The 15,245-nt window shown below is 46.1% G+C and overlaps 1 protein-coding gene across 1 annotated transcript in view; it reads left to right on the top strand.

The window, feature by feature from the left end:
• Positions 1-15,245, top strand: part of LOC124777963 (ATP-binding cassette sub-family C member 4-like) — a 256,857-nt gene that overhangs the window by 41,817 nt on the left and 199,795 nt on the right. The window contains exon 3 of the mRNA XM_047253522.1: positions 1,395-1,532. Within this exon, the coding sequence (XP_047109478.1) occupies positions 1,395-1,532 (138 nt within the window). The remainder of the gene's footprint in view (positions 1-1,394; positions 1,533-15,245) is intronic.

A 15,245-nucleotide genomic window follows, 5' to 3' on the forward strand; every position in this document is an offset into this window, starting at 1 on the left:
CCCAAAAGAGCTTCTAGATGATCTAAGAATAGATTATAATTTCCTGCAGGTGCTCGGTAAATAGTTACTATTATATAGGATCTGTTATGGAACTCTACTTCTGTTGCACATGCTTCTAGATGTTGTTCTAAACAGAATTTATTAATGTCCATGTTCTTGAATTTATGGCAGTTTTTGATAAATGTGGCAACTCCTCCTCCATCCATATCTATTCTGCAGAAGTAGGAAGCTAGTTTAAATCCTGAAATGTCTAACATATCTATATCAGTGGTCACTTGATGTTCAGAGAGGCAGATTATGTCAATTTGGTTAGATGAATTCATTTCATCGATACAAATGAGTAGTTCATCAACTTTATTTCTAAGTCCCGGAATGTTCTGGTGTAATAAAGATAACTGATACTGCATACTAATGGGATTGTAACTGCTTTGGCGAAGATGAACTGGCAGTTTCTGATTACTTTATGTTAAACACTGTTTAAATGGAGGCTGTGTGCTAAAATCTGACTCCTGTTCATCTGTTTTCTCAAACTGTGTGTGTCTGCAAATCTCCCTTAAAACTCGTTTTCTTTCCCCCTTCCCTATCCTAAAAAAGGCATCCCTCTGACACCTGTGACCACTGGTATTTTACCACTTGTGCCAGTGTCCGCCCTTAAGTTTTCTGCAATCAACCCAGACAGTTTTCCCTTCCCTTTCCTATTGAGGTGAAGACCATGCCTAGTGTAGTCCCACCTATCGATAGCATCCACAGGAATCAAACCAATATGGGCATCGCGCACACGAGGTATGAGAGGGCAGTGCATGGCGGAGCTGTCGTTTATACTCAGGCGATTCGTGTGGCAAGGTGTCAGGCACGATTATGAGCGCACGACGGGAACTAACAGACTTTGGAAGCGGAGTGGTAACTGGAGCTGGACGCATGGGACATTCCATTTCGGAAATCGTCAGGGAGTTCAGTATTCCGCGATCCACAGCGTCAAGAGCGTGGCGTGAACACCAAACTTCAGACATTACCTCTAACCGTGGACAGTGCAGTGCCCAACGGCTTTTGCGTAGAGCTATCAGAGCTAAGAAACGAGCGACACTGCTTGACATAACCGCGGAAATCGATGTGGGACGTACGACCAACATATCCGTTAGGATAGTGCGGCGAAATTTGGCGTTAATAGACTATGGGATCAAACGACCTACGCGATTGCCTCTGCTAACAAAAACAACATCGCCTGCAGAGCCTCTAGTGTAATTTTTAGGTGTTCTGTCACACAATTACAAGTGCGCTACATGGTTCATAGTAAAGCAAATAACGTAACAGCTGCTGTGCAATTTTTTTCAGGTGGCTACGAAATGCTAGTTTTGTAACACAAAAATTAAGTAATATGTCCTCTTTCCTTGCAGGAACTGGAGAGAGGAAATTGCAAAATGCGAAGGCAAAGAAAAGAGAAGCCCAAGCCTGAGAAGGGTGATCGTAAAGACGTTCAGAAGCCAGTTCATTCTACAAGGCGCCATCCAAGCAATCCAGCAGCTCGTCGTAAGGTGAGTTATACAAGTTTATTTATTAGTATTTTATACAGCTTACATTTACATCATTCTGGATGTAGCCGTGTACTGTGTAGTGAAGAAGCTGTATAATGTCCCACTACTCTGACCTCTGTTCTCTCCAGCTCCCCCCCCCCCCCCCCAATTACGCCTTACACTCACACACATTCATTCACATACACATGAGGAGGTACAGGCTGCAAATGCCTGGGTACAGTTCTGGTCTGGGACCACAAACTGGGGCCTGCTCAACAGTGCCAATCTTCTGATACTGTGAACTCCGAGCAGTATTCAGCGACCACTCCTGGCTATGACGGTCGGAACGTAGAGTGCCTAAGAGTGCAGTAGTCTTGCTTAATCGCCTCAGTAGTAGGGGTGGTGGAAACAAAAGTTCATTGTGAGCTGTGCGTCAATGGTATTAGTGGGTTACGACCAAACCAGTCATTAGTGGGCAACCATTGGGGGACACCTGCTGCACATCAGTTTTATTAGTCTTGTCCAGATGTCAGGGCTCTGCCTGTATCGACTGTTGTTTAATTAGCTGCTCGTAACGCCACAAATACGAACACCCCGTTACAATAAGAGGACTCGATGGTTAGCAAGCAGTATTCCCAGCCACAACTCTAAATGCGGAATCTTGTCTTCTGTGGACACGTGACATGCCCTAGCCAAGTAGGAAATATGCAAGGTTTTTTCCCCATTGCCTATCTATTTATACAACTGTGCACCGTGATTTATGCCATTGTGCTGCTTCTCTCCTTCTCCAACAGTCACAATGTACATCAATATTACGAGTCTACTACACACTGCTGTTCAAATGTGTGTGAATTCCTAAGGGCCCAAACCGCTTAGGTCATCGATCCCTAGACTTACACACTACTTAAACTTACTTATGCTAAGAACAACACACACACACCCATGCCCGAGGGAGGACTCGAACCTCCGGCGGGAGGGGCCGCGCAGTCCGTGACATGAGTCTGGTCCCTTTAACCAACCAGTCCGTGACGTGACACCTCAAACCGCGTGGCCACTCCGCGCGGACACACACTGCTGCCATGAGCCCACTGCTTCCCAGCTTTGTTACTGTTCGCTCGAGCAGAACCTTAGTGCAGCGATCTAAATAATTACTTGGTCTCAAAAAAATCGCATTTCAGTCTTTACTGTTGCAGTGATTAAAGGGAGCACACCGTGGTTCAGGTCGAAAAAAATCGATTTTCGGGTTTCATCATATTTCGATAGATTAAGGTTTTATTTAAGTACTCTGTGAAGGATTTTGCAGAAAACAATTTTTTTCGAGCATTTAAAGAGCATTTTCCTACCACGTGCGTTTATGTGCCACGCCCACTTTTCTGTCACCCACTTTTCTGCATGTATTTTAGATCTTTATATCCCCTGCATTGTGTTGGCTATCCTTGGAATGCAACGGTCGGTATTCTTTTGTTTCTGCTATTTGTAAACAACAAGCTTTCAAACACGCGGTTAGTTTTGTTCAAGTGTGATTGCGAGTAGTTTTTAAAGAAAACTTGCAGGCATACTATGGGCAGGCAATTAGGAGGAATAAAGAAAATCCGGAGGCAATTTAGAAAGATGTTTGGGCCATATTCTTCCATAAGTCCTCTACTGATGATAAGCCATGTCATGGATTGTGTCCATCAGGAGAAAATTCGTGGTACAAATACAATAGGGCTCAGGCAACTAGAGAATCTTATTTTCCCCAGCATTCTCTTCTTGCTGCTGTTATTACAACAATTAAACCTATTTTCAGTGAATTGGCTCATCCTGTCCTTCTAAGGAAATGTCTGCGTGGACAGACACAGACCCCAAGTAAATGTTTCAACAGCATAACTTGGAACCGCCTTCCTAAAACTGTATTTGAATGGCTTATTTCAATAGTGGTACAGGTCCATTTTTGGTCATTTTGAGATAAAAGTCCTAAAGTTAAATTAGCGCTGAAAAATCTGCAGTTGAGATACCAGAAATATTCAAGCATATGGCTTCTTGCTAGAGATGAACCTTTCTTTCTGTTTCTTTGGATCATTAATTTCAGAAGCATTATGGACAGAAAAGTGGAGGTAATGGACTTGTACCACCATTGAAGTAAGCCCTTCATTTGTAGGCATGCCTACAATGAAACTTAGAGTTCATGAAGCTGTTATTACATACAATTGTGGTAATATTGGAAAGTGTTGGGTACTGAAAAAACTGGGAATTAATCCTGGTGAAAATATTATCACTGGGATGCAACATTGCGATAAAATGAGGACAGCCGATGCAGACAGGTCTGCATCTAATATGGCCAAGAAAGTAAGACAAGCGTCCAGGAAGGTGAAAAAGAAGCTGGAAGACCTGCTATAGGCCGAAGAAGGGCCATCATATGCAGCAGGACAGTTTTAATTAACTATACGTAACAAATTTCAAAAGGTTTTTCTTTGAAGTCAGTTTCCCACAAACTAAAATTTGCAGCACATATGCCCCATTATTTGAAAAACTATCATACATAAATGAATAAAATTTTCAGAGACTCTGCATAACATAAAAAGCCACCTCTGGTACTACATTCATTAATATTCCCCCATTAGGAAGTTCGCAAAAATATTTTCTGCAGAAAAAACTTAATATTTTTTGTTAATAAATTTAGAAAAGTATTTCTTAAAAAGTATAAAATGGATACAGTAGAGTTTAGTACAGTTGACTCTATTAGCATCGTGTAACATACAGTAAAATATCAAGGTACTGCATCAAATAGTTTTTTTCAGAAATGGGTCAAATACTTGTCTAAATTAACATGGGCTAGATAGGCAGGGTGTGGTCTCCTTAAAGTAACCGTTCGAGATGTGGTCGACTGTTAGTACGCTGAAGACTTCACTCATGTTTAAGTTCATATTTCAGCTATAAAATAATTTTTTAACGCAGCACCCGTGCTCATCCATCTTACATTCAAATCAAGCATTTTTCCCCTCCACAAGAATACACACAATCCGTATTCGCAGCTCCATTACGTCGGCATTTGCCCAATTTCGCGACCGAACTAACTCTCCAAAGAATGGACTCTTGCTGTAGTAAAAATACTAGGAATACTAGTATAATTTATACTTAAGAACTAAAAACCGAAATTCCCAATTGTTTGGGAGAGCGTTGAGGAAACGTTAACGCCTACAAGTATTTTTAGCAGAAAAAGATGAGGAGTGACGTTTGTGTAATTGGCACCATTACGTGTTCAAAAATCGCAAGGAACAGCAACAAATGAGGTAAAAACGTGTTAAGACATCGTAACGGCACTCACCTATTGAAACACCAACATGACAGCAAACAGGGCGCTGTTTACAAGAAACTGGTTACAGCGAGGTCATTGGTCTCATCGGATTAGAGAAGGATGGGACAGGAAATCGGCCGTGCTCTTTCAAAGGAACCATGCCGGCATTTGCCTTAAGCGATACAGGGAAATCACGAAAAACCTAAAGGTGGATGGCCGGACGCGGGTTTGAACCGTCGTCCTACCGAATGTGATCCCAGTGTGCTAACCGCTGCACCACCTCGCTCGGCAAGGACAGTAATCAGTTGCACTAGGACATAATATGTGCGTAATGAAGGGTGTCCAAATGTTAGTGATTCATTTGTCACGGTCATCGACGATCAGGTGGCGTTCTGGAGGCCTGTGTGTGCATCCTCTGTGTTGACTCCGCAGGCAGCAACTGTGCTGAGTTTAGAGGTGAACAGCGTTCGCAACAATCGTTCTATGGTACAACCGAGCCCTGCCGACAAGTATGTACTCCCGTTTAACAGCTTCAGCCATTTGGACGCGGTTGCATTGTGGGCCTGCAGGAAGCTGAGCTGGATGGACGTGTTGCTGCACTTACTGGGCACAGTGAATCGGTGGTGGATCGCTGCTTTGAACAGTGGCCTGTGGAAAACTCCCACACCTGTAGACAGGGACTACGGAATCAAGTCAAGATCAACGCAATCTGCGAGCAGCGGTGGCAGACCGAACGTCATCCAGGGACGAAGTCCGGGCACTAGTTGTACCTGCTGTGTCATCAGGGACCACTGGGAACCGCCTGCTTGCAGCAGGATGAAGGTCACGTGTTCCTTTGGCCAAACAACCACAGAGACCAAGACACCGCCAAGTATGGCTGCTCTGCTGTTGTGAAAAAGTTGAGAAGAGAGTGGAACGGTGCGAGTGATGAGAGTACTCTCTGTGTGTGTGTGAGTGATGGACGTGCACATGAATGGCGCAGATCTGGTGAACTGGCGATTCCAGTATGTATTCGCTCACGAGACACAGGTCCCACCCACGGCTTCATTGTGCGCATGTAGAGGGGGGGGGGGGCATTAATTACACAGCTCGTGGTTTCGTTTGATATTTCTGCAGCGTAAAGTAACCAGTGCCCCCTATATTACAGAGGTTGTTACCCCGTGCTAGTCTCATTTAAACGACAGGCAGATGATGTCCTTTGTGAATAGGGCAATGAATATGCACATACGGATGCTGCAGCGCGACATGCTCTTCGTGGTGTATAACTCTGCCCTGGTCAGCGATATCACCCATCGAACACGTATGGGACATGATGAAGCGGGTGCTTCTCGTTCTCCAGGGGCTGCAAGAGCCACTGCCGAACTGCAACAAAAGGGCGCAAGGTGCTTGGGACGGCTTATCGCAGCATGCCACGCCTCACCTTTATGGTTGTTTGCATGCGAGAATACGCGCCTACATTGCCTCCAGTGGGAGGTGTAGACACACACTTTGCACTGATGCGACTCACTGTGTCGTGTGTGCTTCATGTACTCACACAATGCTGAACTACACCTCAGTCGTTTGTCAATAAAATGACCTTGTCCTTGAGGCTGCATTCGTTCCGGTAGTGTACAATGAGAATAGTGTATTGCGGGTTGGAGAAAACAACTACCTTTTCCAATAAAGTTTGAAGCAGCTGTTACTGCAGTCTTATTCTCGGTTTGCAAATTTTTGGGTTTGCAGGCGAGTTGTCACTTTCTGCTTACGCGATATTTCGGCTACTTCCCTAGCTGTCTTCGTTAGGCGCCGAGAGCAGATTTTGTAGCTCCCTGTCTGAACTTCAACCGTACAGTGTTGGCGAAACATCGTTTAAAGAGGAACTGACAACTCAGCTGTAAACTCGTAAACTTTTATTAAACCACTAATTTCTCTGGAAAAAGCCTGAAGGACCAATCTGTTGCTCCTGTGGCGTCCTGTGAGCGTCGCGGAAGCAAGCCGGCTCCTTAGTCCACGTGCAGCAAGTCATTGCGACAAGCGTGACGAACTTGCTCCACTGTCGGGGGGAAACGAAATGAAATGATGGTGTTGCATTGCTGGCCGGGAGACCCCATACGGCCGCCGAGTGCAGGTCTTATTTCAGTTGACGTCACATCGGGGGCAAAAAATGTTAATCGATTGGCCTGTATCCATCGTTGCACTACTGAGCCAAAACATTATTGCTTCTTGGCTCAGCTTTGCAACGCAATAGAGGAGCGACTGAGCACGGCACGAATTCGGCCAACTTTTCAGAGGTTTCTGGATGTATGTAGCAGCAGATATCAACGCACAGGTAGCGCAGTTCCCGTACGTCACAGACTAGTGGTTTGTGGGTGTAACTGACGATGTCATTGCGTCAACGGCGGAACACCTAGGGGTCAGCGATGACGTTCACGTAACCCGCACCTGTCACAGTGCCTTCGATTAACACCATACGGCCTCTGGAAGACCAGGTGAATGCGCCCACAGCACAATACAGCCCAGCGTCCGTGGTGCAGTGCATGTTTAGAGTGTGTGGATGAAAGCGCGTCCCGACACGACCACTGACCTGGTGTAACAAGAATGATTCATCCGACCAGGCGTTTTCGTTGATCCACGGTACAATCACGATGATCCCGTGCCCGCGTCAACCGCCACCTGTCGTGCCGTTGGGTCAACACTGGAACCCACACAGGACGCGTGTTCTTGTGCCCCACGTTCAGCAAGGTGCGCTGAAGGACACACTTGTGCCTTCACCAGCATTATACCCTGTTGTCAGATCTGCCACAGATCCTCCGAGTTCAGCAATGAGGCGTGGGCGTCCGACACGTTGTCGTCTCGCCTACTCCTTCAACGACATCCCACATACGCTCATGACACAGGCACGCGAACAGCGGAAATGCGCAGTTGCAGGCGCCACGCCACGGCCATATGTACTTTGTTAAAATAGCTTACGCCTGTGGATTTCCTCATTTGCGGACCTTATCGTTTCTGTAATCTGTCCCCACTTTGTTTGTTTGCCGGCCGGGGTGGCCAAGTGGTTAAAGGCGCTACAGTCTGGAACCGCGAGACCGCTACGGTCGCAGGTTCGAATCCTGCCTCGGGCATGGATGTGTGTGATGTCCTTAGGTTAGTTAGGTTTAAGTAGTTCTAAGTTCTAGGGGACTGAAGACCTTAGAAGTTAAGTCCCATAGTGCCCAGAGCCATTTGAACCATTTGAACCCATTTTGTTTATTTATTATTACTTCCATCCCCCTTGCCCCATATGCGCAGAGGGTGGGCTGTCAGCGATACAACATTCCGTTATTCAGCCAAAAGCTTCATAAATATTGACAAAGACGAAACAGATATGATTAAAAGGTGAAAGATTTACAGATGTTTCTAAAATTTATAAAAGGCTTATTTCTGTTGTCATTTATGTAAAACATGAAAACTGTTGATTTTATTTGTTGCGTAAATTAAAATCGAAGGACTACAGCGTAAAAACAAAAACTGATTTTCAAACACATTACAGGAATGGTGACGTTCTTACAAAAAACGAAAAGAATACAAGCCGTGCATTTTCACTAAAAGGATGAACGAGCTGCAGTGGGAAAAAAGGATTTAGAAAGATGAAATGTATTCTATAGCCTTGGACGGTGTGTGTAAAAAATTAGGAATCCGTTGGGTAGCAAGCACGGAGATGAAGTCCGCCCAGTTAGCTGTGCGGTCTAACGCGCTTTCCGGGCGGGAAGGCGTGCCGGCCCCCGGCACGAATCCACCCAGCGGATTAGTGTCGAGGTGCGGTGTGCCGGCCAGCCTGTGGAAGGTTTTTAAGGTATTTTTGCAGCTGCCTCTGCTGGTCCCTTTATTCCGCCTCAGCTGCACTATGTCAGTGATTGCTCAAACACTTTGTCCACGTATGCGTACACTATAATTACTCTACTTCACGCAAACATTGGGGTTACACTCGTCTGGGTCTGGTGTGAGACGTTCCCACTGGGGCAGGCTGAACTGCACAATAACTCTGGATTCGGTGTGGGGTGGCAGCGGGGTGAGTGGAGTGCTGTGGCCTGTTGTGGGGACGAAGCCTCTCCGTCCTTTCTAGGTACCCAGTTCCATGCAATACAATACAATGCAGTGCAGATTAACGTAGGTGTTGGGGTAGATAGTAAGAAAACGGAGTTTAACAGGATTCTGATGGGTAGGGCAGGGCCACCGTCTCATGAGGAGAAGTGATAAGAACAGAGGGAATAGGGAGTGGGTAGCCGTGGTGTCGAATGAGATAAGTGGAGAAGAGTTATAGTTGATAGGCTGGATAAATATAGCGGCGGATTTCATTGTCTGGAGAGAGAATCTGTTGAAGTTGTGTGCAGATAGGGTAAGGAGTGTGTGTAGCTGTAAGGGCAGTGACATAGTGTCGGCAAGGGTGCGGCAGTGTTACAGGATTCGTAATGAAAAACGAAACAATTGGGATAGTAGTGTGGGGTTTACGGAGGTGTTCAGTGTGGGTGTGGAGGGATGAGATGGTAGACGATACACATGGGGGAAGACAAACGGTTACAGAAAGAAAGGTGGTGTGCATGACGTTCAAGAATTTGGAAGGACTGATAGAACATAGGTGAAACAAATATCAATGCAACATTTGCATGGGAGAAGGGTCGGTTCAAGGTTTTATAAGTATGGAGGATTGTAGAGGTGCACAACCCCCAAGTTCGGCCACTTGGTAGTTTCAGTCTATTGTGGGCTTACTGTTGCATGATTAACACGTTTCTATGTTAGCTGCCAGTTGAGGGTTAGTCCAAGATATTTTAGTGTGTTAATTAACTGTATAGCACGGTTGTCGATGGTGCGGCAGAATCCATGGAGGCGGAAGCTGTGGGTGATTCTGCCTATAATTATTTCCTAGGTTTTGGAAAGGTTGATCTTGAGGAGCCATTGGTTGCACCCAGAGGTACGTCGACTGAGGTGGATTTGAGGGATTGTTGGGGTTTCCGGAGTGTAGGGTAGAGGGCTAGGAAACAAGTGTCACCAACAGACTAAAGCAGATTGAGTGGTTCAAAATGGCTCTGAGCACTATAGGACTTACCTTCAAACGTCATCAGTCCCCTAGAACTTAGAACTACTTAAACCTAACTAACCTAAGGACATCACACACATCCATGCCTGAGGCAGGATTCGAATCTGTCGCGCGGTTCCAGACTGTAGCGCCTAGAACCGCTCGGCCGCCCCGGCCGGCACAGATTGAGTGGTTTTAGGAGGTTTGGGTGTAGCGGTAGTGTTGAGGCGATGTAGGAGAGATTCACAATGCGTACATGCTCCTGTTACACAAGAGTCGTGGCTGCGCCTTAACCTACGAGATACGTTTAAGAACTTCACGGAGGAAAATGAGTGTTCTGGAGAACTGTATCTGGCTTGCGGGCAGTCAAATTGACAGTTTGCTTACGTCGGTCAGTTGAAGTGTATTAGATCTTGTCAACACATGGAAAATAGTTTTCACACGTTTTTATAACCGGATAATCTACCTTACCAATGAACTTGATTGCCGCATCGATGTAAGGTGCATAAAGATGGGCCCATTCCGCTTTGAGATTGGTAGCACGCGAAATTGAAAGCAATAAATACGGCTGAGTGGATAAGGCAAAAAAAAAAGGGAGAATAAAAAATATTTATCTGCCATATTTCCAAGACGTTATTATCATTAAATGCTCCCACCATCTCCGTCACCATGAAGGGAACAAGAAGGTTAAAAAATCATAACTCAGACACAATTGACTCTGTACTGTAGCAATCCGATTACAATAAGGTAAGTTTCAAACTTCGACCAATGAACTGGAAAAACAGAAAGCTCACAAGTCGCCTCTGATCTTCGTCTCTTTGCAGAGTTCTCGACAATTTCAACAAAGCAACATTTCTCGGGATGATAGTGCAACGACATGCAGATCAGAAAGTACGTCAGCACCAAACATTCCAATTTTCAACGAAATGATATGGTTTGTTCACACTTTAATAATCCTCGTGAAGTTCGTTTCTTAGATCAGTACCTCTTCAGCCAAAGACCAAAACTGTCGCCAAATAATAACAGTAGTTTGGGCTAATACACTTTGAAAGTCACAACTACTTACCAGCCATTGCTGCAGCGAGAAAGCTCCGTTGTTATGGCTACAGACGAGCCAAGGGGCGCCGACCGACCACCGTGTCGTCCATCAGCTAATGGCGTCACTAGGATGCTGTACGGAGGAGCGTGTTGTCAGCACACCACTCTCTTGGCCGTTGTCAGGTTAGCCACCGGGAGCCGCTGCTACCCCATCAAGTATCTGCTCAGCAGGCATCACAGGGAAAATTCCCTGATAGTACTGGGAATCGAACCCTTGTCATCTGTATGACAGCCATCTGTACTGGCCACCCGGCTACGGAAGCAGACACTGCAGCAAAGGCGTAACCGAAGATTAAGGACGCCTGCGTTAGAATTTGGAGTCAGATTACGAAGTTCAGTGATGCCACTGAACCTACCGTCTGCCTTCACCGAGGTTCCGCCACGAATTCTCTGACTTCGCGAGTTAAGAGCGATTGCCAAAATGTGTCAACTTTGAGCGTCCTTGGTCAGCCAGCACTGTAGTTGCAGCAAGCTTGGCCTGATTCTCGACCACTGGAATTCTCACTGGTTCAGCTCTCTTTACAGCTAACAGCATCGATACTTGTGATCATATTTGACAAACTAACAATGATAAAAGTGTCATGACTTTACTGGAACACGGTGAATACACATTGTCCTTTCATTTGTGTGAAACTCTCCCCACCAACTTACTCTGCTCACACATGTAGTACACTGCAACTCTACTACCCAGCCTTTTTTTTGGGGGGGGGGGGGGGGGAATTAGCCGTGAGCAGTTTTGAATTTAAATTAATTATCATTACATTTTAAAATTTAAGTCCCCAACGCATTTTTCCGTCTGTATATAAAGGTTAATATCTGGTACTACTGTAGGCATTTTGATACTGTTTTCACTAAGAGACTAATTCACGAGGAAGTATTGCGTTTATAATTTAGTAACGCTACGCCAGTCAAGACATCTGGCTATATTGAACGCGATTATGTCTGCATAACTGTGCAGTATTTGTAAAGCCCTAAAAATACAGATGATTATATAAACTTGTGTGTACATTTGAACATTTCAAGACTACATTCGTCGTAATTCTACTTTATTAAACCAGATTTGACGTATTATAAATTGGTACAGAGTTTTATTTACATGTTTTGTTTTACTCTAGTCTGCTATGCGTTATTACGAATATGGGCCTTAATTGTCGGCAGAGATTGTTTGCTTCCTGTTATCAACGCTCATCTAAAAACCTTTTGTTGATATACACTCCTGGAAATGGAAAAAAGAACACATTGACACCGGTGTGTCAGACCCACCATACTTGCTCCGGACACTGCGAGAGGGCTGTACAAGCAATGATCACACGCACGGCACAGCGGACACACCAGGAACAGTGGTGTTGGCCGTCGAATGGCGCTAGCTGCGCAGCATTTGTGCACCGCCGCCGTCAGTGTCAGCCACTTTGCCGTGGCATACGGAGCTCCATCGCAGTCTTTAACACTGGTAGCATGCCGCGACAGCGTGGACGTGAACCGTATGTGCAGTTGACGGACTTTGAGCGAGGGCGTATAGTGGGCATGCGGGAGGCCGGGTGGACGTACCGCCGAATTGCTCAACACGTGGGGCGTGAGGTCTCCACAGTACATCGATGTTGTCGCCAGTGGTCGGCGGAAGGTGCACGAGCCCGTCGACCTGGGACCGGACCGCAGCGACGCACGGATGCACGCCAAGACCGTAGGATCCTACGCAGTGCCGTAGGGGACCGCACCGCCACTTCCCAGCAAATTAGGGACACTGTTGCTCCTGGGGTATCGGCGAGGACCATTCGCAACCGTCTCCATGAAGCTGGGCTACGGTCCCGCACACCGTTAGGCCGTCTTCCGCTCACGCCCCAACATCGTGCAGCCCGCCTCCAGTGGTGTCGCGACAGGCGTGAATGGAGGGACGAATGGAGACGTGTCGTCTTCAGCGATGAGAGTCGCTTCTGCCTTGGTGCCAATGATGGTCGTATGCGTGTTTGGCGCCGTGCAGGTGAGCGCCACAATCAGGACTGCATACGACCGAGGCACACAGGGCCAACACCCGGCATCATGGTGTGGGGAGCGATCTCCTACACTGGCCGTACACCACTGGTGATCGTCGAGGGGACACTGAATAGTGCACGGTACATCCAAACCGTCATCGAACCCATCGTTCTACCATTCCTAGACCGGCATGGGAACTTGCTGTTCCAACAGGACAATGCACGTCCGCATGTATCCCGTGCCACCCAACGTGCTCTAGAAGGTGTAAGTCAACTACCCTGGCCAGCAAGATCTCCGGATCTGTCCCCCATTGAGCATGTTTGGGACTGGATGAAGCGTCGTCTCACGCGGTCTGCACGTCCAGCACGAACGCTGGTCCAACTGATGCGCCAGGTGGAAATGGCATGGCAAGCCGTTCCACAGGACTACATCCAGCATCTCTACGATCGTCTCCATGGGAGAATAGCAGCCTGCATTGCTGCGAAAGGTGGATATACACTGTACTAGTGCCGACATTGTGCATGCTCTGTTGCCTGTGTCTATGTGCCTGTGGTTCTGTCAGTGTGATCATGTGATGTATCTGACCCCAGGAATGTGTCAATAAAGTTTCCCCTTCCTGGGACAATGAATTCACGGTGTTCCTATTTCAATTTCCAGGAGTGTATATTCGCATCACACTAAACAACGTAGGTCGCTAAGCGAAACAATCGGACGGGCAGAATACTCCCAGAGTCTGACAGCTAACCGTTTAAATTTAGTGACAATCTAGCTCACTTTGTGATGTTTTTGTGATCCACCTTTATATTAATTTCATTAATTTTGAGCTGGCCAAAGTGTGCCTTTACAGCAGCGGTCGTCAAACATTTTTGCTCAAGAACCAATAATGACATTGCGGGGCGGCACCTCGGGTAGCACATGATCCAGTCTTACTATGAACCGGTAACCTACTCATACATAAATTAGTATGTTACGTCGTGCGGTAGCGTTCTCGCTTCCGACGCCCGGGTTCCCGGGTTCGATTCCCGGCGGGGTCAGGGATTTTCTCTGCCTCGTGATGGCTGGGTGTTGTGTGCTGTCCTTAGGTTAGTTAGGTTTAAGTAGTTCTAAGTTCTAGGGGACTGATGACCATAGATGTTAAGTCCCATAGTGCTCAGAGCCATTTGAACCATTTTAGTATGTTACGAGCCCCCAGAAGACTAACTATAGTAAGGACGCGATAAGTTGGCCGCAGGTCCCTTAGTGCAATTCGTTAAAAGCCGGCTCCATTCAGAACACTTATAGTGTCGACTGTTCTTTGTTTGAAATTGCTACCAGCCTCAGTGACCCCAGTGCGTTGTGATGCTGTAATTGCCTAAGCCTGACGTAACCTAAATTCAGGGTGTCTACGACCCGGGAGAACCGGGAGATCCGGGAAAAACCCGGGAATTTTTTCATCCGGGAGAAAACCGGGAAAACCCCGGGAATTTTTTAGAATTCTGGGAATCTATTATTGTTTTAGTTTTCAGTTAAGTTCTTGTGATTTTGACTGGTAAGAATCAATACTCCAACAAAGGATATTATTGTATCCCGCTTCTGCAGAATAATACTGCAGCAACAAAACATGAACCAGAGGAAAAATGAACGAAAATAAAACTTAAGTCGCAAAGGAAATGCGCCATATATAACAGCAAAACATAGTGCTCATACAAGCGTCTGCGAACAGCAAAGTGTGTCATATGCTTTAGGAAGACTATGCATTGCTGCCTAACAACAAATTGCCTCCGATGAGCGTGACGTCAGAGCTGTTTACATTAGATTCGTTTGAGCAGTTGCGGGCGGGCTCTTGTGCGTGCGCAGTTGAGTCGCGCATAAGTAGTACCTTCTCCCGCTTCTGGCTACGGATGTGTGGCTGGGCGCCACTACCTAATTTTGCTATGCGGGTGACACAGCACTGGCTACCAGAGACAAGTATCTCTTCAATACAGAGGAAGTCCTTACTAATGACGTCGAAATACTATACAATTATTTCAAGAAATGGAGACTCAAGCCAAACCCTAACAAAACTGAAGTATCTACATTCCATCTTAATAACAAAATGGCAAATGAAATTATTAACATAAAACTCGGAAACACCAACCTCAAACATAATAAGTTTCCAAAGTACTTAGGTATAACATTGGATCGCACTCTTTCTTACCGAAAACATCTGGAGAACACCACTGCAAAAATTGGAACACGGAATAACATCATTCAAAAACTTAGCGGTACTACTTGGGGAGCTAACGCAAAAACATTACGCACCTCATCTTTTGCCTTAGTGTTCTCTGTGGCTGAGTACTGCGCTCCAGTCTGGATTAATAGCTGTCACACCAAACTT

The sequence above is a fragment of the Schistocerca piceifrons genome, chromosome 2, assembly GCF_021461385.2.
Source record: "Schistocerca piceifrons isolate TAMUIC-IGC-003096 chromosome 2, iqSchPice1.1, whole genome shotgun sequence".
Classification (NCBI taxonomy): Eukaryota; Metazoa; Arthropoda; class Insecta; order Orthoptera; family Acrididae; genus Schistocerca; species Schistocerca piceifrons.